Genomic DNA, 26,252 nt, shown 5'->3' with positions numbered 1-26,252 from the left:
GGAATCAATTCAGGAAAAAACTATAATTTGATTGAAAGGAGGAGTTAACAGGTCTCTATTTAGTGCCTGTAGATTATTGCCTTCCACTGGGGTTAAAACTACCACCGAAGTGCCCCGGTGGGGTGATATTTGCCCCGGTGGGGCGATATTTCCTGACACGCTCTGTCGCGCCCCGGTGGAGCGACTCCCCCGGCTTGTTGTGTTATTTCCCACAGCACGTGAAGGCAGCAGGAGGTGGAGCGAGGTGGAGGAGGATGAAGCGCACGGAGCGGAGACACAGCTAACCGCAGACCTCTCTCTCTCTCCCCCCACTCTCTCAGCCTGCTTCGCACAAACTCAACGCCACATCTGCGACATCGGCGCGACACATGAACGCAGATTAAAACAGTTTCTCCGAGCGCGAGACGACAACCTCAGCAGATGCCTTCATAACGACACGGGTAGCTAGCTAAGCTAGGTGGCGACAAAAAGGGCATCTCTCTCTCTCTCTCGCTCTCTTTTTCGCTCTATTTCTCTCCCTCTCTCTCTCGCCGTGCCTTTGGCCGACCGCACACATCAGATGCGAGCCGTTGGATAAACGAGTCACCCTTCTCCCGGACGTGTTGGGGGGGCTCCAGGCTGCAAGTGAGGACGGGGACGCCAGCGGAGGGCCGAGATGAAATTCACGGAGCATCTCTCCGCTCACATCACACCGGAGTGGAGAAAACAGTACATCCAGTATGAGGTGAGCGCTAACCCCCCCCCCCCCGAGCTAACACACCGGCTAACGAGCCCGCCGCGCCGCGCCGCCTCCCTCCCGGGCTCACTTTTATCCCAGGTATTCCATTGTCGGACATATTGGACTTCCTTGTGTTTTGCTTTAGTTCGTTACAAAACAGGAAGAAATGTGTGTGAAACTTGCTCCGTCCAGCAGAAACGAAGGCGACATCAGCTCGGAGCTGCGAGCTGGTAAACTGGATGAGCTGGGTTTGTGTTGTTGCTCTGCAGGTTTGGAGCTCTGCAGCAGATGTGCTGCACAACAACACAAAATGTTCTCAGCAGGAAAGAAAAAAAAACAAAACAGCAGTGTCAGCATGTATTCGTTTATCTTTGACCCTCGTTAACCCTCCATGTCTGTTACCTAAAAAAAAAACCCAAAACAACAAAAACAAAACAGCTGAGCCAGCTCTCAGTCATGCTGCTCCTGTGACATGAGGGTGGATGGAGAGCTGCTGTTGGGAGGTGGATAGATAAGCTCCATCTGCAACCTTTGCTCCATCAATGCTTCTCAAGAAATCAAACTTCCATGTTTCCAGAAAACAAAACCTAGATGTGTCCAACCTGATCATCTTGAACCGAACCACACAAGAAACCTGCATTTCTTTTGTTATCTTCAATTATACATATTTTGCAATAGTACGCAAAGTGATCCTGGCCTTTATGTATTTCGTATTTGGCCTTTAGTGGAAAAGGGTTGGACATTACTGCAATGAGGTGTTCTAATATAATCAGTGTTTTCACACGTATTTACTCAACAAATAGTCACTGATGATAAACAGTGATTTACAGTGAAATAGAGTTTTGTGCAGATGAATCTGATGCGTCTTCAAAAAAAAATCCACTGACGTGACCAGTTCCTCATAATGCAGTGTACTACGCAAGTGACCAACCACATTTCTTCATGTTTCTTCCAAATGAAATAATTATCATAAGTCTTGTGCTAATAATAAGTCAAGTAACAGATTTCATGGGAGGACAGTGTTTCTCAACAACCTTTTTACAAAAGTTGTACAAGAAATTTGTCCCATTTGGAGAATCCTACATGGGAGACATCAGAGTTTTTGGTCAGTTTCATTAATTTAGACATGTCTCTTTGAAATGTTAATATTTATTCTTAAACAGTAATGGTAATCCAGTCAAACTGCAATCATGTTTATATTTTTATATATAGCAAACAATAGGGTCCTGTCCACATGGCGCTGGTGCAGGAACTATCTGCACCCCCACGACGCCATCAGAATCATATAGTACATATGCCATACCTATAGGTGGTCACTCTGCTACAGAAGTACCCCCAAAATGGAGAAGAAGACCTCATGAGGCATGTGCAGTTTTCCAGAAGTGTTTTGTTGCTCATCCTCGTATTAAAAAGAAAATAGAATCGCCAGTTAGTCGCAAATGCTTGTTTTTCAACTGTGGAAAGAAAAACTGGAATCAATCCAAAGACGCACAGTAAGGGCGACCTGTATTCAAAACCTACACCCTTCTCTCTGTGAGGCGAGAGTGTTGACCACTGCAGCACCCCGAACACGAAATATGTCACCAATTGATTCGTTGTTGTATCTTAAAACCGTTGGTTAAGATTCCGCAATTTCACAGTTCCGACATGTAAATCAAAAAATATCTTTAGATTCTTCACTGTCGGGACAAATCCTTGGATTCTTGGGGAAAAACCTCCATTACTATTGTATTTCACTTATCGTGCAAGCATGTGCGGCTGAAAGAGAAAGCTCCAAGGCATAATTTAAACTATAGATGATAAACTGTACATCAGAAAATGAGAACAGTTTTTCTTCATTGTTGGTGCGATGAAGAAAAGGGTTAATAATGAGCTAAAAGCTCGACAGTCTGAGCTGGAGGAACAAGCTGCACTATTATCAACAGTGCAGTTATGTCTGGACGGCAAAAAAATAAATTAAATTTTCCTCTTCATGACTCTTTGTCAGATGTGACTTCTGCCCGTGTGAGTCAGACAATACGAGTTCACGGCTCTTAGAAACATGTCGGAAAGAGGAACTTTCATTATCAAAAATGTAGTTGCGTCCAAAAAGCATTGAAAACATTCAACATTTGAAATTGAAAATGTTGTGAACTCTAACTTAAAATACATTTTGACGTGGAAAAAACGTGGACACAACCAGTGGTCCTGCAGTGACGATGGACAACTCTTTTGATCACATCAATAAAGTGTGTATGAGCGAACACATTAGACCTGCACTTGTCCTTTTTGTCATTGAATTTCAGCACCGTTTCTATCAGGTGTGCTCAGTAGGAGCAGTTAACCAGATTAAAAAAAAAAAAACGACAATAAAGCAGCTCGGCAGCAGGTAACTGGATAACGGCGCTGCGTCATATCAGGTCAACGTGTGATAATGTGGCGGAGGACTGAGATAACGATGTGATTTACGACAAACACTTAACCGACGATGTTGATGCGTTTGCGCTTTGGTATTTGTTCACCCAAATAACGGTGCTTTCTCTCCTGCCTCTTCGGTGGATGACTGGGTCGGGTTTTTTTGCCCTCATTTTCCATCATTCAATTGTTCAATCTTTTGAGTTAATCACAATTTATTGCGTTTATGGATAAACTATGGTATTTTAACACTATGGAAGACGGCTCAGGACTGTTGCAGGCACACTGAAGCAGTTAACAGGTTTACGAGAACTCTCTTTTCTTTATTAAAGCCTTTCTTTGATTTTCGAAGGCTGTTGGCAATTTGGGCAGACAATAATTTTAAGGTTTTGACGCAAACGGTTAAAGGATGATGATCCACAGAGCACGGATGTGAAACAACAGCAGCGAGATGCCCTGACGTGTGATGGCGGCAGATCACTACATCGACGATAACTCCAGCCTCGCATCTCATGTCCTACAAACAAGGGCGATCGAAACGGGCCACACGCAGAGTAAATCTGTGTCAAATGTTGTGCGAGGATACAGAGGAGTGCATGCCGACAGTCAAAAGGTTCCATTACTGAAAAGGATAACGCTGCAGGTTTTGCTGCAAAGAGAATTCAACAATTTCTACATTGACCTTCTGCAGTTTTTCCCAATTTATTTTCATTTATCGAGTTCATAGCGGCCTCATTTGCCTTGTCAGTGTGTAGTGTTAACATGTCAAACTGAGTTTCGTCTCTTCAAGAGGACAGCATCTGCCCTCCAAAAAACCAAACAAATCCACCTTGTGATGCATATTGATTTTGATCAATATGTAATAGTATAAGAAGATCACTACTTTTGTCAGTCAACATTCTTGTGGTGCACTTTACTGCAGCTGGTTTCCACAGAAGTTGGTGAAGGAGAGGGATTCTTCCCGCTCCTGCAGTGTTTCGGACACAAACCAGATGTAGCTTGTTGTTCCAGCGAGCTGCAAATGTGGCCCTGGGCCCGGGTAGTTTTAGTCCCGTGAAGCTGTGTGACCCGGACCTGGGAGCTGTGAGAGTCGTGCTGATACACGCACGCACGGAGTGTTTTCTTGTGGCAGCTATATTTGTGTGTGACGCCGTTCATTAAGCGTGAGCGGTTATCGATATGATAAACATCTTAAACAGCTTGTATTATTATGGCTCATGTTCATATATCGGGACGCATCATTTTTGCGTTTATTTTGTCTCGGGGAAAACTTTTGCGTTTACGTCGCAATGTTTTAAAAAAATTATGTACGTTTACACCGAAATGGCAGAAAGGCTGAAAACTATGTAGTTTACATGCCGGGCTGTGAGTTGACACATGTGGCTGTTTTTGCAATAAACCACACACACATGCATGCAGAGAACAATATGGTGCAAACAGTACAGAGACGACAAATTGCCACGATGGATTATTACTGTGACTGTCAACTTTAAAACTACAAAGTCCCAGTACAATATACATTGGAGGTCATGACACTGTGGAGGCCGCTATTTTTGTTATTATCCATCTACTCGTGCAAGTACAGTAGAACTATTAATTATCCCCATGGTGCGCTTACGCAGTAGCAGCATTTAGGAAAATATAGATATAAATGATCAGTTTTTCTTTCTCTTCTGAATAAGACAAGTCGTTTTTTTTTTTTTTTTTTTTTTTTTTTAAATCCCTCAAACTGCACCAATGATCTGTGTGCAGCAGTTATGGAAACTGAAGTTGCGTTCATGGGAAGTGACTTTGCTGATGGAAGCTTGTTTCAGGTGGACTGGGGAAGAGAGAAACTGGCTGCAGAATAGGGGCGAATCAACACGACTGAAACCTCCAGACATCCCGTACTCTCACGAGAGCAACGTCGCACACCTTCGCTTAGCAGAATGTCATATGGATATATTTACAAGTTATATGGAATTAAGAAAAAGAAATAAATGAATTAAACACATCACAATCCCACAAAAGCTTCAAAATACAACAACATTGTTGAAAATGATTGGTTGTTTTACCTTGAATTCAACCAGCATCTCTGTAATCTTTCTTTCTGTTTCCCTCTCACAAGGGTATTAAGTGTTGTGTCTCAATAACACAACCATGTTAGTGTGTTATTGAAGTATTTTAGTTTAAAAGGCCATGTGTTTAATGCACAAAAGAGTCCTTGAAAAGAAGAAAATTACATTGATTTGTAACAAACAATGACAGAATGTCTTGTATGAAGACTTCCTTCTTCAATAGAAACAAAATACACTGGAGGAGTCGCAGGTCCTCATCCAAGATGGCGGCCACGCTAATATGTCTGCTCCAACAGTCAATAAGGTGTCTTCTTATGGTTATGAGTGTTCTTATGAGAGATCAATTTAAAAAGAAAAGATGAAAAGAAGAGTGTGCAGAAATGAGCGTTGGAGTGTGAGAAGGGAGAGAAAATCATCCCGAGTTCAGGAGGAGAGTGATCTGTGAGGCTAAGCAGAGCTGTCCTGCTTCCTGGTGAGCTCTGTGTTTTGGTTTGGAGTGTTGTACCGTAGCACATGCTGAGGCAGCCTACTGACTACACACACACACACACACACACACACACACACACACACACACACACACACACACACACACCCTCAGGGCCTCAAGAGAACTGTGAGAAAGCAAAAGCAGTTTGATATCTGTATCACCAAAACTGTGTCTGTGTGTGTCAGATTGTCAGATAAAGCCCTTCGCCTCCATACGTTACAGCCATGATAAAACAATGCATGCGAGCTGTTTACCGGAGTGTTTCCTACTCTGTCGTCAGGAGAGTTTATTCGTTCTTAATCCAGCTGGATCAATGATGCGGTGGTGTTATACCACATATTAAACACAATTTGCTTTTGTGAATGTCAATTAAATCTCTACGTCAAAGCATTTTAACTGGCGGTGAAGCAATGAGGTCAGGTTAGAATATCAAAAGATGCATTATAGGAGTCTGTATCGAGGAGAGTGGTGGTCGGTGTGGTAGACGTTATTCTATCACTGAGAAGTGAACTGTCAATAAAGTCCTCAAATGTTTATGATCAAAAGAGACATTTTTTTCTCCACTTTTCACCCAAATAAAATTTGCTTTCAGCAGAAAAACATTGCGTAACCAAAACATAATCTTATAAAATGAGAATAATACAGCTTTATGGATATATATCTATATCTATATCTATATATAGATATATAGATATATCAATGGTTATCTGATGCTCAGTATTAAACTTTGGTACTTTTGAATAACCCATCAGGCACCCAAAAGATATTTCACATAGAAAAATATCTGCAATTATTCAGATGTTAATAAACAAAAAATAAGTTCATCAACAAATCTGTGCTATGATGCACAAAGAGACGTTGTTATGCTAAACCAGTTCAGTTTGTAAAATCTTTGTTGATCAAATCAAATCAAAAAAAAAATCGATTGCGATTCATAACAAAATCAACTCGAGCATTTAGGTTAACATGCACTAAATGACCGCTGTATTGTGTTCTTGTGGGTTTCAGTGACATTTATGAAGAAAAAGAACAACACGGCGATCCCGAATCAGATTTCGTAATCTGTGTCGTCCTCAGTGGTCAATAAAACACACAGCCTCCATCCACTCTTTGAGTCACTTCCTGCCATGTAAAAAGCACATGAGATGAAATTACTGTGAATAACACTGCTCACATGCCTGCAACCTCAAATATAAACCACAAAATTTGACATTTTTATTTAAATCTAATGAATCTACTCATGGGTCTGACGTAGCGTGACCACAAAATATTTGACATATTTGTTTTAACCACTTAGCATGTTTGTGTGAGACTCGGCATGAGTACGTCAGTATACGTATACACAATCAGTACTAACTCTTCACAGAGCCAATGTTTACCCTTGCAATTAAATCAGATTTTTATTTTTGGCTTAGTTTAGAAGAAAATTACAACTTAACGCACAAAGTAAGCTATACAACCTGACATCTTGGTATTAATATATTTGAATCATCCATGACAACAATCCAACTTGATTGTCTGTCCATACTTATGTCTGTGTACTCGCCATTGTTGATGTTTATAGCATATTAAATGCATGCATGTGTTGTGTGGTTTCATTACAAAAACGAGCAACAGCGAACACGTGGCCCGGCATGTCAACTACATCTTTTTTTTTGCCCTTTTTTGCGTTTCCATGTCAACTGACATTTTCTAAACATTGCCGTGTAAAATGCACCAAACTTTTCTGAGATGAAAATGCTAAAACAATTTGTTCTTGCTTGAAACGTCCTGTTTCTAGCAAACGGCGAGAAAGAAAATGACTAATGCTAAAATGGTTAAGACAACTAAACACAGTGAAAATGGACTATATATGTTTATCAATTCTGAATTTGACAGTTTATTCTCTCTAAATGAATAAATGGCTACAGATAAACCTATATTACCTTCATTTGGAAGGTAAAACAATGCTTTGTGGCTACAGAATGGGCAAAAACATTTGATCTGACGGTATCGTAGCAGACGTCCGGCGTGTACGAAGGTCCTGATCTCGCTGTGTGAAACGGAGACGCTGTGATACTGGAGATAGATGAGTATGAGTGAAACTGAAAGATGATCTCCACTCAATTTGAATGCCATCTTGCTTATCGTTTCTGGTACATTGCATCAGAGAATTCACGTTTTCTGCACATGTAAGACGTCAGAGTTTCTGCGCCTTTTTTTGGGGGGGGCACGTTAGCTCATCAGTAGCCAAGTCTATCTCGGCTACTCGATGAACCATGACGATTCCCTGCCACTCCATCAGCCTCCAGTAAATGGGACGAATCGATCCCCATCTGCCAAGTCAAAAGTCGTGCTGTGTCGTCATTCGAGCCGTCGTTTGTTGCCTTCCTCCCGTGTTGTGTACACTGGCGTAGTAGCTGCAGAGCCAGCTCGAATGACCTTGACTTGCCGTGCCGTTTGCTGCAGAAGCATTTTTTTGTCCCACTCAGCCGCTCTGACAGGCGGGCCGGCACACACACACTCACACACAGTAACTGTATTGTGCTCTCATTGTGCCCCGCTAAAACAGACGGGCCTGTTCCGCCGTGTAACACTTGACTGGAAGAAAGAGGGTGACTGTGTCGCAGCCTCTCCACTGCAGCCACAAACTGCTTTATGTACTCCTTATTTAGTAACCGCTCACAAGCTGCTTATATGGGATTTTGCATTTAATCAGCACCAGCATCAGCTGATCTGGAGCATCGTTGTTCAATGAGGAATGTGAAATAAAGAAATCTCGGGAAGATGTGTGTCTGGGAGTCGATCGCACTCTCTGTTTTAATAGGTCTGCAACATTTAAGACAAACAATGGATCAACACAGATAAAGAGAAGTCCATGTATATTTAATGTGTGTAGTGAAATGAGCTCAAAAATGACAAGCTGCTATAAATTACTCAGAAAAAAAGGTAAAATAGCAAGAACTGTTTATTTATTGCTGTATTTATTTAGAAAAGTATTTCATATATTTTACTGTCTTTCTTTATTTCTGCAGGCATTCAAAGAGATGCTGTATGCTGCTCAGGACCAGGCCCCCTCCATTGAAGGTAACGCACGCACGTACTATTGCATTATTTTGATTAAATTGCTTTGAGAATAGACAGGTGATATTTATCCTATGTGAATATAGAAAAAGTGACCAGCTAATATTTCAAGCTGTATTTTAGCTGCACTGCATATTGCTCTGTCTTGGAGCGTTGTGTGCAGAAGTACCTGTGAGTTGTCGCACTGACGGTCAGTCTTTTTTCTTTTTTTTTTTTGTAATTTTCTCCGCTATGCAGAGACGATTAGTCACATAGAGCCGCTCAGTGAGATGGTGTGAATCACAAGTTCCTCCATTCACGTCTTCTGACTGATAACTAGATCCTTTCAGTTACTGTCATTCCTCCCGTCATTTCATATGACTCAGAAGTGCAGCAGGCTTTGATAATGTCTGATAAATCGCCATCAGTCCGTCGTCTATTCAACTAGTTCAGCGTCGCAGGGCTCCAAGTCAGTTACCGGTAACTGTAGACAGGGCGACGGTCCGTCACAGAGAAAATACAACCACATTCACACTTATGGGAAAATTAGGCTCCATTTATATGGTGACTTTTCAAGTGAAAAATGCATCGTTTTTGAGGTTTCGTTTCAGAAAGTTTGTACGATTACACTGCAATGTTTGGAAGACGATGTCCATGCATGTAGAAATGCATAAAGTGATGCAGTTTTCATGTAGGGCCTTTCGTTGGTGCTTTTGTTTGTTTTAGTAATGAAACCACAGACACACACACGCAGAGAACAATACATTATTAACATTACCAATGGGAGTACACTAAACCAAACGTCTCAGAGGAAGAAGAATCTATGCCATAAACTATATTTATTAAGGCTGTGGCTCCATTGGTAGGGCGGGTCATCTCTCAGTCGGAAGGTTACAGGTTTGATTCCCTCCACTGGTGGGTGAATGGGATTAACAATGTAAAGCGCTTTGGGGGACTGCTCAAAGTGGTGGAAAAGCTCCAAGTGAAATCCATTGACCATATTGGAGTCTAAATACTGCAGGCGTATGAGGTCATGCAGTGCCGCATTTAGCAGCCTTGCATGATGTATTCAGACGCCAAGCCTCTAAACCCAGACTTTAAACCTTAAACTAAGTTAAATGGAAGCACATCTTATGAGATCATTGTCATAATGAGCGGTGTAATCTTCTCGGACCAGGAGGGATAATAACTTAAACAATGTCAAACGAGCCTGAGCGTGACCAGCTAGCACCGCTAGCAGCAAGCCCCACCAGCAGATTGAGTATCTCAACCCACACATTTGTGTGGTTACGCGCGCCAAAAGGCCTCCGCTCGCTGCTAGCGGCGCTAGCTTCCGGCTAATTTCGAGACTAACGAGCGGAAAATTTTGTTTCTCCGGCGGAGAAATTACTTGCCCGAAAACATCCCCGCCAGTGGTTAAGTGACGCAATATGAATCCACCTTCAAATTACACGAAACGGTTCTTTCATCTCGGAACTACTATTTAAGTACCTTTGAGCAAGACACGGAGGCTGCAGCAATTCACATGCACTCGTGTGTAACGGTGAAGGACAGGGTGTTGCTGGAAAATACAGTGAAAAAAACACCAATTGTCCAATGAAAAGTATAGCCTATTACTGGGAGACAGACATGTCATAATGATAATAATGATCATTATGATGACATGAGCTGAGACAGAGGGTAAAAAGAGCCGAATAAGGCCAAAAGGGGATGAAAAGCTTTACGGTCGTCTGACTATGGGGGTTGTTTGTGTGTTTGTGTACATGTGAGAAGCAACAGAGGAAGGAGTGGTTGGGACACTCCAATTTAGTTAATTTGGTGTCCCGTCTATAAGCGGCAAGCCTGAAACATTGTGAATCACTGAGTCTGCACAGTATGACTCAAAAGCACCTGCCCCCCCCCCCCCCCCCCCCTCTTTTTGTCCACCTCGGTATGAGAGCTGAAATAGATAAGATTACAAACTAATGGAAATCGCAGGACAGCCGTCTAGTAAAAATGTATAAAAAGCCTGTGAATCAGAAGGAGGAGCAGGCGGCAAGTCTATAGGGAACCAAGTAAATCTACCTGTCGGTGTCTGTTGAAGAAGTTCAACAATGCCGTGTTGGAAAAGTTTGCTAATAGATATGATGACCAGATCAGAAATAACAAACAAATTAAAAGCCTGATTATAATGGTTGTTGGAAGGTCACAGGCTAATGTGAATCCGCTTACATGACATCGGTGCTCGAAGCCAGTGAAAACACACCTTTTTGGAAACTGCCCATGTTCTCCTGGGACTTAAAGTTGAGATCATCTTAATAACAATCCAGCTTTGTCTTCTGTCTGTACGAATATCTGCGTATGTTCCATGCTAAAATAGCTAAGATCACTACATAAAGGAGAAAATCTTAGCTTATATAATTCCAATCAAAACAACTAAATATGTAAAAAAAAAATACAATAAGATAAAACTGATTGGCTGGATAAAGTGATAACAAAAATAGAAAATAATCTAAAATGACAATAGTACAATTGCATAAATGGCAAAAATCCACTCCGAAAAGATAAAGAGGAAAAATGATCCTCCCAAAAATTGATTAGAAAGGCTGAAATTAAAGCTAAAACCAAAACCGTGAGCAATGATTCCAATGATGAACCAAAAGAGAGTTAAGATTGGAAAACATACCTACTGGTTCACATTGTTGCTATAAAACCTCAGGAAAGCAGTTTAGTATATGTATAGCAAAATTATATATCCAACTTTATGTGCTTTGCTTATTATAACAGCTACGATGGCTAAAAACCTCTTGAAATGAAATGCAAAACAAAAGGTCTAAAAAAAAAAAAAAAACATCAAAGGGCAGATGCATTTCATCTTTAAATGCTATGTTATCCTCAGTTTTCTAGGTTGAACGTGTTTTGTTTTGTTTTTATTTTCTGTCGTGTCTCTTGGTCATAAATGTTTTAACCAAACCAACAATATATCAGAAGTCCAGTTCTTCCTTCTCTTGTTCTTCGGTTTCGTTTTGTTTTTGCTCCCCACTAAAAGTGCCCGCCGGCATTTTCCTCTCCTCGTTGCAGTCACAGATGAAGATACAGTCAAAAGGTATTACGCCAAGTTCGAAGAGAAGTTTTTCCAGACGTGTGAAAAGGAGCTGGCTAAAATCAACACCTTCTACTCTGGTAAGGACCCGGTGGCTCTTCTCGTATGGCGCCGCGGCGTCGGTCTCGGGACGTCTTTTTTTCCCCCCCCTTGCTGACGACTCTCTCCCTCCAGAAAAGCTCGCCGAGGCTCAGCGGAGGTTCGCCACCCTGCAGAATGAGCTGCAGTCGTCGCTGGACGCCCAGAGGGAGAGCTTGGCCAACAGCCGGGGCCTGAGGAGGAGGAAGACGGTGTTCGCCCTGTCGCAGCAGGAGCGGTGCAAACACAGGAACATTAAGGACCTGCAGCTGGCCTTCTCTGAGTTCTACCTCAGCCTCATACTGCTGCAGAACTACCAGGTACCGCCTCACCCTCGTACTGCTGCAGAACTACTGCTACTCTCAGTGGATCAGCTTCACACTCTAAAAACTCCAAATGTGCAGGATCTCTATGTGTCAGGGATTCTTCTGTTATTTGTTTTGGATGTCCAAGAGATGAAATACTTTGATTAAAAGCTGTTCGTTGTAGATTATTTTTGACAGTATAATCAGTAACTATTAAATAGTTTTACTGGACAAGAAGGATGGTGGATGGAGCCTTCATATTTGTACTATTGTGTGGAAAAACAAAGACTATCAAGTCTGTAATTAGAAGTTTTATTTTTTTTTTCGTGGACCTTTACCTCAGTGCTTCTCATCAGATTTCATATGACACCTCTTTCCCCCTCCGCCTCCACAGAACTTGAACTTCACGGGGTTTCGGAAGATCCTGAAGAAGCATGACAAGATTTTGGAGACGTCGAGAGGAGCCGACTGGCGGGTGGCTCATGTCGAGGTGGCTCCGTTTTACACGTGCAAGAAGATCACACAGCTCATCTCCGAGACCGAGGTGATCACATCAAGACGTACACCTCAAGCCAAAATGTGCCTGTGAATGAAAAGCATCGTTTCAAGCCAGTGACGCGCAAAACTGTTTTCATTTTGTCGATATGATGGAGCAATTAGTTGATCAAAGGTGACATATTCAGCCTCTTTTTTTTTCAACCGCCGTTACAATCCTGGGTTTCCTAATCCCAAAATACACTGTCGACGCACAAACTGCTGTTTACTGTAGTAAAACGAAGAGTGTTTTCACCGCACGTTACATGCAGAGTGACCACACAGCTGCTAATTAGCCTCAAGCTCAGTGTCAGACTTCTTCTCTAACCTGGGATCAAGATGTCTTTTGCTCAATGATACATTTAATCAACAAGACAAGCAGTACGCCAGAGAGAGTGGATAAAAGGACTCCTAAACTCATGCAGGCTAATGTAAATTAATGTAGAAATTGGCATTTTTCAACCAGTAAAGGATCCTAATTGATGATAATACAGTCACTTCTACATTTCCTTTATTGTAGCGTTTTCATTAGCATTGAGGAGTAACTACATATGAGGTTTTTTTTGTTGCCGTCATCGTCTTTCATTAGGCGTTGGTCACGACGGAGTTGGAAGGCGGAGACCGGCAGAAGGCCATGAAGAGGCTGAGGGTGCCGCCACTGGGAGCCGCGCAGGTCAGACACGCACGTGCAGTATTTGAAGGCCGCCGTTCACAAACTGGCCACGTCCTCCTGACGTCTCGTCTCTTGTCTCCGCTCGTCTGTCCACAGCCCGCCCCTGCTTGGACCACCTTTAGAGTCGGCCTCTACTGCGGAGTGTTCCTCGTCTTGTTGGTCACAGTGGTTATTACAGGTGACACGCACCCACCCCCCGAAAAGATTGAAAACGTTAAAGTGAAGCTTTACTTTGCTTACTGCAGCGATTTGATTTTAAATAATTAAGTCGTTTTTGAATTGTGTTGAATGGTGGGGGGGGGGGGGGGGAATTCTCTTACCATATATAATTATAGGATAAAGTTAATCGAAGGGTCAGATTCTTCCCTATCGCATATCTGGTTGTTGTTTTTTGCGTTATATTTTGCTGATCTCCATCTGTCTGTCTCATCAGGAGCTGTGCTGATTCGTAGTTCTGATATTTGGCCTATGGTCAGGATCTACAGAGGAGGGTTCCTCCTGATTGAATTCCTTTTCTTGTTGGGTATGCAAACACTGGCACACACACATACGACACAAGCTTAAATGAAGCCGGTACTCCGAAGAAAGAAAAAAAATCAACAGTCCCGGCCATCACGTATCTATATACAGACTGAAATTCTCTCCTTTCATGACGCGTTTGTGTTGCAGGCATCAACACCTACGGCTGGAGACAGGCAGGAGTCAATCATGTTCTCATATTCGAACTCAATCCCAGAAACAACCTGTCCCATCAACATCTGTTTGAGGTACACACACACACACACGCGCACACACACGCACACGGTCAAATAACTAATGGAACATGTAACATTTCTCCTCAATATATTCATAACAGTGCTGTTGACGTGAAATATTCACCAGATGTCAGTGACAATCAGCAGATCTAACACATGCAAATAAACCATAGACTTGGATAGATAAACTTCTGTGTAATAAATGTGAAATGACAAGAAGGAAAAAGTATTGCACACATGAAGAAAGGGACACAAAAATGTGCAGGGCTTCGACCACATCTGAAGTAAATCTCAGATAAAAAAAAAAAAAAAATCAATCCTGCAACCTACCAGAGAAATGACCGCTGATTCAGTCCCCAATGATGGATTATTAGAAGATCACAGAAGAAACTATCTCATAATGGGTTAAAGCAGAGAGTTCTCCCAAGACCGGCTCTACGACGTGCCTGAATTAGAGGATTAAATGGAAACAAATTGCATCTTTTGAAATCTGCTTGCGGAACAAGGCGTGTAATGTGCCCGGTGCTTATTTTATCGGCTTTTCACACACAAGACACATTTACCGTTATGTAACGTCTTTAATACACATCCATTTGTTCTGCGTTTTCTTAACCCGTCTTAAAACCTCGCCCTGCCAATGAAGACGATAACCGAATGGCGTGTTTCTGCAGATTGCCGGCATGCTGGGGGTGCTGTGGTGCGTCAGCCTTCTGTCCTGCCTCTTCAGCGACAGCATCCTGGTCCCGATGCAGGCCAACCCGCTGGCTCTCTATGGCGTCTTTTTCCTCTTCCTCATCAACCCCTTTAAGACCTGCTACTACAAGTCCCGTTTCTGGCTGCTCAAACTCTTGGTAACGTCCCCCCCCGACGAGATGCACCTCTGCTGAATACGTCAAAAATGTTTCGCGACCAATCGCTTGTTTTGTGAAACTCTGCCTTGCGGTCCGCAGTTCCGAGTGGTGACGGCCCCGTTTCATCACGTCGGATTCGCAGACTTCTGGCTGGCTGACCAGCTGAACTCTCTGGGAGTAGTTCTGATGGATCTGGAGTACATGATCTGCTTCTACAGTTTCGAGCTGGACTGGAAGAAGCACGACGGACTCCTCAGCCCAAGTGATAATTTACTGCAGGTCTACTGTTCGAGTTTCGTACTGATTGCACTTCCCGCACAACTGACTCTCGATTGTCGTCCTGCTCAGGCAAAGACGTGTGCAACTCTTACTCCTACGGAGTCCGGGCGGTCATCAAGTGTCTCCCTGCTTGGTTCCGATTCGTCCAGTGTCTGCGGCGTTACAGGGACACCAAGCGGGCCTTCCCTCACCTGGTCAACGCCGGGAAATACTCCACTTCCTTCTTCGTGGTCACCTTCTCCGCCCTCTACAGCACACACAAAGGTTCGACCCACAAACCAGTGGACCTGAAATTTAGATTTCATGCAAATAAATCCAGAACAGTTGGAAATGTTTTGTAAACTGGAAATCTAATTTGGGTTTTCAATTGAGAGTTGATTTTAAAAAGTCAAATTTTATTACGGTTTTCTTTAGTTGGATACGTTTTTTTTTATGGCTGAATTGGTTCAGACAGCAGCAACAGCACACAATAATTGAAGTCAGTTGAGGATTGGAATGGCAGGAGTGTGACGGCAATCAGGAAAGATGGAAACGATGAGTATGTCGAGGTACAGAGCTAGAAAAAAGAAAAAATAACACACGGAAATGTAGGATTAATCTCAACGAAACGGTTCCAGACAGGATCATGAAGTTGGTGCAGTTTTGATGAACACAGGTTTGGGTCAGCGAGTGGAGGACGGTGCGCCCAGGTGAAGTACCTCCTGTGCAGGACGATACCACCTGAAGGAGTTTGAGCACTGTAAAGGTGCTGGGGGAGACTTGAGCAAGGCAGCGTGGGAAGGAAGTCTGCAAAATGACATGAGAAACAATGAAGAGAGTCAAAGCAGAGCCAAAGAATGACTTGGAAAAGGAAGATGACTATCATATAGTTTATGCAGGAATTCCTTCATACCGTTTTCAGTTCATAAGAAGACTGGGAAAGCTGAACTAGTAGGAGACATTAGACAGGCATGAGATGGATGGAGCGAGCAGCTGATGGTGAATGAAGACGTTCCTGCTAATAGTAATCAGTGTCTTTGTATTGGAGACGAGTGACAGTTTTATTGTATAGAGACCTAAGTAGTCAGATTTTGACTATTTCAACTCGTCATTGTTTTGTATCAGTTGCTCCATTGTTGCGTGAGTGTTGTGAGTGCGTATCAAGCGTGTGTACAGAGTGAGTTGGGTCTGATTCTGAGCTTCAGGAGGATTATCGCAAAGACCATGAATTGACAAGTCTGTTACCTGTCTGGACACCATTTGGGTGTCAAATGGAGTATTTGACGAAGTGCGTGGTCTCTGTCCTCCGCAGACGAAGCCCCCACCGAAGCCCAGATCTTCCTCTATCTGTACATCGGCTGTTTGATCGTCAGCTCCTGCTACACGCTGGTCTGGGACCTGAAGATGGACTGGGGCCTGTTCGACCGCAACGCTGGGGAGAATACCTTCTTGAGAGAGGAGATCGTGTACCCCCACAAGGTCTGGTCCACCGTCTGTCCCCGAAGACACGAGGCGACACACACACGCTGACCGCTGCTCTCGTTTCTGCTGTCTCTCCATTCAGGCGTATTACTACAGTGCCATCGTGGAAGATGTGCTTTTGCGCTTTGCCTGGATTTTAACCATTTCACTCACCACTCTGACTGATTTCCACGGCATGTCTGACATACTGGCTACAGTGCTGGCCCCCCTGGAGGTCTTCAGGTCTGTTCTTTGTCGCCGTTGGATTCAAATCCAGCTGTTGCCATTTAAAGTGTAAAAGCAAAAAGAAAAAGGAAAAAAAGCTTTTGTTTTGGACATGTGGGCAGAAATAAGCATCGTTGTCTCTCCCAGGCGTTTTGTGTGGAATTTCTTCCGGCTGGAGAACGAACATCTGAACAACTGTGGCGAGTTCAGGGCCGTCCGAGACATCAGCGTGGCGCCTCTGAATGCCGACGACCAGACGCTTCTGGAGCAGATGATGGACCAGGAGGACGGCGTCAGGAACAGGCAGGGCAAGAAAAGTTGGAAAAGAAGCTACAGCATGAGTCTACGCAGGCCGCGACTCGCCTCCCAGTGAGTGTTTGTCTCAACCGTCTTTTCACAGAGACGCAGAAGCAGGAAAAAATTCCCATTTTGATGCTCCGGTAGCTGCATTTGAATTCCAACTCTTAACTTTCAGTAACCTCTGACTTTTTTTTTTTTTGTTTGTTTTAAAACAGGTTCAAATATGATTTTATCCACAAATGTGAAATACAATTGATTTATACTGAGATAAACATTCAAAATGTGGTTTCACATGCCCCCTTCAGTTTTGATGGGATTCATCGTTTCACCTCTAAACACGTCACTAAAATCCTCACCTTACCTGTGTTTCACTATTCTCAATTGGCTTATGGAGACTAAGTGAATTAATGAGCTTATTGTCCACCTGCTGATAAGAAGTCTGAATAATTGACTTGTGAAAATGGACAATAAACACGTTACATCTGTTTATAATGTGGACCTTTTCAAACATTTCTGTGTTGCACAGCAAAAATGAAAATTGAAAACATCACACAGAAATGTAAGGTAACGTCTTTTGATCTCGCTCTCATCAGCGTTATGGATTGAAGAATAAACTAATGGACAGATAAGATCAATATATGTAAGAGTTTGGGGCTTTTTTTTAATATACATACTATACATCTACAAGCTGGTTTTCAGTCATTGTGTCCACCATACCTGGCTTCTGTAGATGTTTTCAAGATGTAGGTACAAAAGACTTTAATATTCCCTCATTTATAGATCACAGCTTTTTAATTGATGCCACATCATCAATTTAGGTCAGGAGGATCAGATATGTGGCCCCCAGGCCCAATCCAGCCCGTGGCGTGACCTTACAAAATGAAAAAAATCAACAAGAATATAAAAATAACTGCTTTTTGTACATTTTTATTTTTTTTTGTTTATTGGGTTGCGTAGAGCCAGAACTGAACAGCAGGTGGCAGCAGTGAGCTAAAGATCAGGGACTCTGCATGCAGTGCTGTGGTTAGAACGTTTGAACACATTTTTCAAGTTATTTGATCGACACTCAAAAACTCTGAGCTTGTATGGGAGGAAGTGAATATATTTGTATGCAGAGGTTTGCCTCAAACATCAGCTCACTTCATAAATCATTTAAATCAGGGATGTGCAGGACTGGCTCCGGGTCCAACTTTCTTCAGGTTGCCAGACGGTAGAGTGAAAGTCTTAACATGTAAAACTGCCATAATTCCCTTTAAACCTCCCGCTGCATGGAGTGAAATGCCATAAACTCGTCTTAATCTAAAATTTTATCTGAAGGTGCTGATTAAGACTTTGTGATCTTGTGATTTAAAAAAAAAAAAAAAAATTCCCCCCAGTTTTCACTTTCGACAAGCAGAAGATCAGACGTGCGTTTCCTCTCCAGTCTCCACTGTAACCGCTTTCCTCCCCCCCCCCCCATCTCTCTCTCTCTCAGGTCCAAGACCCGCGACACCAAGGTTTTAATAGAGGACACCGACGACGACTCCTGACATCAGGCCACGCCCCTCGCCTGGGTCCAGAATTTATTCAAAGGAGGGAACTCCACCTCCTAACTGAGGGAATCACCCAGCGAGCCGGCGTAGAAATTTCTTCCAAGAACAAGTTTGAGAAGCTCATGCCCGCGTTAAAAAAAAAAACAAAACCCCGGTCTCCGACGACATGAGTTATTTCAGGAGGACGTCCTTCTCCTGGGAATCAACCCAGCAGCGCCGCCGCCGCCATTCCTCCCCTCGCCTCGACTCAATGCCGGGGTCGTCTCATGAGCTCTTCATTACTCCCAACGGTGGATGCAACCCCCACCCCTCCCCCCACCCACCCCCGCCGATTTGACCAGCCGATTCCAGGCTCTCCTTGCCCTCCACACCGCCAACCACCACGCAGCTAAAGGGAGCATGAGCCCGCCACTCTGACCCACCGGTGCCACTCGGACAGCTTCCAGCTCCCTACTGTCCCTCTAGCCAATCCCCCCCCCCCCCCCCCGTCATCTCAGTAACGCTTAGACCGAGGCCTTGAATACATGACTTGCACGCCCAAGAGATTTGAGGTCGCCCCTTAAATTTGGACCTAGGAATGAGCTGCTCTGCACTTCGGGGAAGGGAAAGAAAAAAAAGCGGTGAGAAGTGTCCTCCTACTTCTTCTTTCTTTCTTTTTTTTTTCCAAACAGACAATACCGATGAACGTTGGATATGTCCGTTACTTTTGATCCTCCTCCCCCCCGCCCCGCTCCTCAGCTTGCCCCGTCGAATCATCACAGAGCTGCCTACCTGCACCTTACACGCTTTAGAAACCACGACGACACACGGAGGCGTGCACGCGGGAGCAATCACACGACGAGACGTGCAGAACTCGGACCTCGTATCGCTTTTGAAGTTGTTTTTGAAGAAGCAACACGTTACACACACACACACACACACACACACACACACATTATTTGTAACTGTGGTTGTAAATGTAAGGCTGACCAAAGTTTAAGGAGGAGAAAAACAAGCAAACAAACAAACCGTGGCGTTGAAAACATTCAGAAAAGTTGAGATTGTACGAGACGGACCGGATCTGAGCAGGAACTTTTCCCCCCTCTCCCCAAAAAAAGTTCAACTTCTTCATCCTGCTGCGACTCCGACTTTTCCATTTGCGTGAACAAATCCTCCTTATATTTGGGGGGGGGGGGGGAAGCAGTTGTGCTGAATGTATGTGGACTCCTGTGTGGGTGGCGGAGGTTCCTCCCGCCGCCCGTCAAGCCATTCTGACGTTCGTCTTGCCGTCTGTCCTCGTCGTAGAAGAAGTGATGCGCAGTGAAAACTGAAGTCTGCAATAAGGAGGCCGTCTGTCCGTCACCATCACAATCACTGGTCTCACATACACTGGTGTATCTCAGGTTGCTTTCTTTTCTTTTCTTTTTTTCTTCTTCTTTTTTTTTTTTTACAGGCAGTAAGGCTTTTTTTTTTTTTTTTTTTGAAGGATATGCAGAGTCATTTTAATATATTTTTATTATGTTTAGTGTGTAAATGTGAGTCTACTACTAGACATCTTCGGATTAGTAGCAGAAGACAAAGAATTAAAAATGGGGACAGTTTGTTAAAAAAAACGACCACAAACAATGTCGGGATGTGCAGATCGTAGACGAGCTTAAGTCAGCGGTTCTCAAAGTGTGGGAGAGCATAATGGGAGGGGGGGGGGGGATTTATGAATTATTTCATTATTACACACATTTTTATTATTGATTGAGAACCAGTCAAGTCAAAAGAAATCCTTATTGTGCCGTCAGTGATTGACTGTATATAAATATGTATATAAAAGCCGTTGGTTAATGGCAGGAGATGTATTTTCTAGATAATCCCACACTCCGAGAGCCGCTGGTTCAACTGAAAGTCAAAAATTCCATTATTTTCGTTCCACGTCCAGAAGAAGAGAGGATATTTTAAGAAGTATTTCTCTCTCTCCTCATGAATTTAATTGTAAATTAGGCAACGAGCTGGTAAAAGGACCTTTATACGACCAGCATAACAATCTTTAACGGTGACACACAAGAAATGCCTGCAGCAAGAACAAGTGATGCATTAACTCTCTTTATAGTGCAATCCTTCAAATAGCACACCAAAAGTATTATCTCTGGATTTCTTTGCATTTTAAAGTGTAAAACACTTTTATCTGCCATTTAAACAAACTCAAGTTTGTTGGGGAAAACATACTGACCAAATTCAAGCTTACAAAGCCTCGAAATTCAACTTTTCTCACAGGATTTCTAAACATGAATGACTGAAAGCCAAATTTCCTCCAATTTTATCTTTTAAAGTTCATACTTTTTAAATTGACTGCTTTGATCCGGTGAACCGACTGGAAAGTAAAGAGACTTTTCAAATGGCAACAGCTCCGATCATATGTGATATGATTGTTGGTTTAATGGCAGAACTTACCAAATCTGTTCCCTCGCCACACACGGGGAACGTCCGTTTCAACGTCTCATATAGTTTTATCATTAAACGCAGGGATTCCCACATTTTCCGGTCAGATTTGCACATTAGATCGTCCCAATTTAAAGTCACAACTTTCTGGATGTGGAACCCATGAATTTCACCTCTTTCTACATTCCTTCCTTCATTTTATACAGATTTTACTTTGGTTTTTCTGTCGACCTTTATTTTGTTTTTGTTTTTTTGTTTTCATGAAAAGATGAATGTGTTATGTTCCAGACCTCTTTTCTTGAATTTGAGTTATAAAAAAAAAAAAAAACATTTTGATTGAGCATTTCTAAATATTCTTAGATGCACCATATAGTTAAATTTGTATTCCACACGTGTACGTTCATAGATTTTTTTTTTTTCTTCCATGAGTTCTCATATCCAGTTATTTATGAACCTCACCGAGATGATTTGGTTTCAGTAGTTTCATCGCCTGCAGATTCACGGCGCTTCTTCTGATTTTCTAATCTTTGTTTTTTTTTGTTTTTTTTCTTCGAATCGTTGAACATGTAAAAACCCAGACAGGTAGTTAAGAACACACTGGAGAAGAAATGTTACCGAGAGACTGAACAAGAATTTCTTTCTTTCTTTTCACATTCCACAAAAAAGGTCAACTCTTGACATGTTTTTCTTTACTTTTTTTATTTTTTTTATTTTTTCCATTATGTTTGATTGATTGTGGAGGCAAGCCGTTACATTCCCCGACCGTTTCACTTTTCTTTCTCCTGCAGGTTCTTGGATTAAATCTCTAGTCACTTCTTGAATTTAGTTTGACTCTTGCTCCCCTGTTTTGTGTTTTTAATCTTTTATATATGTGACGTGAACATATGAATTTAAGCTGCTGCATCACATCACCTGAAGGGTTGTTTTTTTGTTTTTTTTCACTTTTCACTGATGGAAGTTGATTTTTCAACTTTCTATTTTGACCAAAACCTGCAGTTTACGTCATTTAGGAGGACAAAACACAACAGTTCATATTGATATTCATATCTTTTTTTTTCTTTTGAACATGTAAACACAAAATAATAAACATTTAAGTAAATATGACAAATGTCTAACCACCTCAAGTACTGTTTTCAGTTCATACATACATGCAAACAGACGTCAATAGTTCTTCAATAGTCACAGTTTATCAATTCAAAATTATCCACAAAAACAAACTCGGTCTATTAAACACTACATTAAGACCTCTTTGTAAACCGAATTATGTTTTATTTGTGTTTATCTCCACAATCTGTTCCATAAACTTGAATGACCTCTTTCACAAAATGTTTTCTGAATAAGTTATTCTTTGCTTTATACATTATTTTAATAGTTTTTATCTCTACACGGTCAATTAATTTTAAAGTGCTGCTGGCATTTTAAGCTATTTTTTACCTGTTTAAGCCATCTTTTATCATTTTAGCAGTTGTTTTTAAGACCCGATTCACCAGTTTTGTAGCTGCCAGTAACAATAATAATAGTCATTAACTTAATACCTGCCAATAATGGTGATTCCAGCCATTTTCATGTAAAATAAGCCGGTAATGTAATGAGTTACTATTACAATTAAAAAGTGAAAAATCATAATTTGAAAACTAACAGAACAATTTGACAGTGTGAGGATTATTATGCTTAAAGATGTGACCTGTTAAAATATGAGCCTTCAACATTTTAATAGTGAACCAAAAAGCACCGCTCACTCTAAACACTGACAATTGAGCTGCTCTTATTTTAACGTCATACAAGTGCCACAGATTTCTATACATATTCACATATTTACATCATCTTTGCAATCTGAACCTGGAACGGTCAATTTCCAAGTATTTGGACGAGTTCTCTATCAAGGGTCAAACTACAAATTTACAATTTAGTCCCATTTGTGGACATTGAAGCAATTTACTTTGTTTTTTTAATTTGACCTTTCTGGGTCACTGTAGATCCTGCATAAGCCATGAAACTAGAGGAAATCGAAAAGGCATGTTAAGTAAAAGCTAAAATTACAGTCAAATATAACATTTTAAGAAAAGCTTGTTTTTGTCACTGGTTCACACTGATGTTCAAACTGTGTTGTTACTGATGATCATAATTTATAGATTATCTTTCAGGTTCCAGGGGCATATATATATATATATATATATATATATATCCGGGTCACTGAGTTTGTAGAGCAGGCTGTCGTCTGCTGGTGAAGTTGTGCGTTTTATTCCTGTTAAAGTGAATTTAAGTCAAACACAGAAGCACAAATAGCTCCCAGACTATTTACCCTGTTTGAGTGTTAACTGGTGGCTAAATATTTGCTGACTGTGGTTTTTTTTTCCTCCGGTTTAGCTTTTATGAGATAATTTAAAATCAAGAGTTTCTCTCCTGAAGCAAAATACCTCTTTAGTTTTTATTAAAGAATTTTTTTTATTGTTTAGAATTTTTTACGGAACATTAAAAACATTCCTTTCCTGTGTTTTTTTTTTCTTTTTCTTTTTTTCCCCCCACTCAGGTTCTCACCGTCTTTTTGTGTTGGTATAAATAAGTGTCATATTCCACAGCAACAGACACGGGAGGAGATGAGATTAAGGGTTGACCTCTGAAGGCCGGCACACGCTACGGGATAATCAGGCTGAAGAACAAGAACAAAATCACCCAAAAAGATGCCCAATCTAGGATATTGTAAAAAAAAAATAAAAAAATAGGTGGGCAAGTGTGTGGTTTCTTGATCTGTGAAGATTTAAAAAAAAAAAAGTCCTGTAGTGTGTGCCAGGTTTTAGTTTCTCAAGTTTCATTCCAAAACTCGGCGAACTTTCCAGATTGAATGAATCGGTAACATGTTTTATTTTTCCACAGAAAGTCCTTTCGGTTTAGTTTGTGTCTTTCAGCTGGCTGATCTCACGTTGGGTCAAGTTGTACGCCGAGGACACGCTTTTCTGTTCAATAGAAGACAAACAGTCAAAGTGGTTGAGATGGTGACAGACAGATGAGCCCCCCCCCCCCCAATCAGATGGTAGGCCTGGGTATTAAACTGCAATATAATTTTCATATTGTCTGAACTTTTTTGGGTACTTGTAGCCAACATCAATTATCTCTTCTGATTTGTCTTTTGTTTTTTTTGGGATGGTTTCAAATGAAGCTGCTCACGTTGTCAGTTTTTTTTTTTATTGTTTTGCTTCTAACAAAGACATTGTGTTGATATTCCTCAAATGGTAGAAATGTGGCTTCGTGTCTCCCTGAAGAGAGAACTTTAATAAGCTATCCTCGATCCTTTCTCTGTCGGAGTCTGCAGGAGCATCTCAAACGTCTCTGGACCGTTAAAGTATGACTGTCATTTATCTGCCAACTTCCCTCTTTTAAATGTTGCAAAGTGATTCTGACCAAAACCTAATGAACTGCCGAGAAACGGTTATGGGATGTTTTGGGGTTGTTTTTTTTCTGATTCTGGACTGGTATATTACAGGAGAGTTGTGTCTCATGAGAAGCTCCAAGTGTCTTGATTTATTGATATTTACAGTGTTGTGACTGAGAGACAGAAAAACACTGTTTGGTCATCAATAACAACACTCGTTCTTATTGTGGCCATGATCCTGAAATGGCCGGGGCTACGTGGATTAGTACCGTATCTTCAGGACTATAAGTTCTCTCTGCATTCAGTCATCTATGCTTAAATGTAACGGCACGATCGATAAACTTTCAGAAAGCCAACGACGAGCCTTCTTTGTTTTTCTCACACCGGAAGTCTTTCTTCTTTGAACGCTTTGGCTTTTTCTTTGTGGCGCCGTCAGTCAAATACAGTATTTGATATATTTCTGTGGTACCGTAGCATCATTCTGCTGTCATACAGTGACATCTTGTGGTGCCATATGGTACATGCTGGTATTTTTTTTTTTGTTCTATACAGTTTGCATCATGATGCAAGTCACATGACCGGGCAAAGGACTTTAAAAAAAACACAAAGCAACTTATAGTCCAGAAAATATGGTAAAATGGTATGAAATATATATATTAGTGGAGAATCCAATGAAGTCATGGAGTGAAACAGTAATTTGTTGCCATCAAGACTTTGATCAAAGAAAATCTAGAGACATTTAGCAGATTGAACGACTAGAAGCATTCCTAGGAACACAGGGTTCGTCAACAGGAACTTTTTTTTTTTTTAGGGCTGCACGATATTGATGAAACATACCAAGATGTATTGCACAGTTGAAATGCAACCTATGATAAATGTACCCTCAATGCCATTTTTCACAGATTTTTCAAATAATTTTTTTGCTTCTGCCTTCAAGTTTGGTTTAATTTATCATTGCAATAATGAAGAGAAATAACTTGGTTGTCAACACGATCCAGTTCAGTCGGTTTCCTTGTGATTGGCCAAATATGTTGTGATACATGAAAATATCACGTCGTCAGTATTTTAGAGAACGTTGATATTGCGACGACGACAAACTGGCGACGTATCGTGCAGCCCGACAGTTTTCTCTCTGCATTCCCTCCGAACAAGGAAGCTGTATTGAAGGAGCCATTTTCCAAAAAGTCGAGCATTTGAAATCCTTGAAAGTGAAGCTGCTGGTTTTGTGCTCTGGTGCATCCTGCAGTGCAGTGCCCTCCAAAGCATGATATTTAACTCTTTTTACACTATAAATCCAGTTTATACACAAGCAGGTAGTCGAAACAAAGTTTGTGAGTCTGAATTTCTTTGAATGCACACTGGGACCCCCCCGTGTTGTGTGTGACCCGGAGCTGTTGATTATAAAATCCACTATATATGAGTAAACACAAGCCTTGTATAATGGGTGACTGTGCTGTGGGTGTTGTCTTGTATCTGCAGAAGCAGCGTGAGGCCACAGAGGTGCCTGGTTCTCCCGCTCCTGCTACAGTTTTGTAGTAAAAAAAAACCCCAAAAAACCCCAGCTGGAACTCCAAACTGTCTCCCGGCTTTTATTCTTAAACACAAATGAGCTGCTGTTATCGTTTATCAATGTTTTTACTTTTGCGTGTCTCTACTTTTCCTTTATCATTTAGGATCAAATAATGTCAATTCGGTGTCGTTCAGCTTAATTAATGGCA

The 26,252-nt window shown here is 41.8% G+C and overlaps 1 protein-coding gene across 3 annotated transcripts; it reads left to right on the top strand.

Moving 5' to 3' along the window:
• Positions 1-655: 655 nt before the first annotated feature.
• On the top strand, positions 656-18,788 carry LOC308135244 (xenotropic and polytropic retrovirus receptor 1 homolog; the record flags this gene model as incomplete). 3 transcript variants are annotated; one of them, XM_080503137.1, is made up of 16 exons in its annotated part: positions 656-724; positions 8,674-8,725; positions 11,762-11,863; positions 11,958-12,181; positions 12,561-12,710; positions 13,290-13,373; positions 13,470-13,551; positions 13,810-13,896; positions 14,043-14,140; positions 14,800-14,979; positions 15,079-15,241; positions 15,328-15,522; positions 16,550-16,716; positions 16,802-16,941; positions 17,071-17,292; positions 18,698-18,788. In XM_080503137.1, 16 exons carry the CDS (start codon positions 656-658, stop codon positions 18,750-18,752), a joined length of 2,070 nt encoding a protein of 689 aa, XP_080359263.1. In that variant the 3' UTR covers positions 18,753-18,788. The 3 variants fall into 3 exon arrangements, with proteins under 3 accessions (XP_080359263.1, XP_080359262.1, XP_080359264.1); XM_080503136.1 differs by having other exon boundaries at positions 13,807-13,896; XM_080503138.1 differs by having other exon boundaries at positions 13,807-13,896; positions 15,328-15,539; positions 16,573-16,716.
• Between the last annotated feature and the right edge of the window lie 7,464 nt (positions 18,789-26,252).

This window comes from Blennius ocellaris (genome assembly GCF_963422515.1).
Source record: "Blennius ocellaris genome assembly, chromosome: 10".
Taxonomy (NCBI): Eukaryota; Metazoa; Chordata; class Actinopteri; order Blenniiformes; family Blenniidae; genus Blennius; species Blennius ocellaris.
The sequence above is the reverse complement of the archived record's forward strand: the minus strand, read 5'-3'. Positions and strand labels throughout refer to the sequence as shown.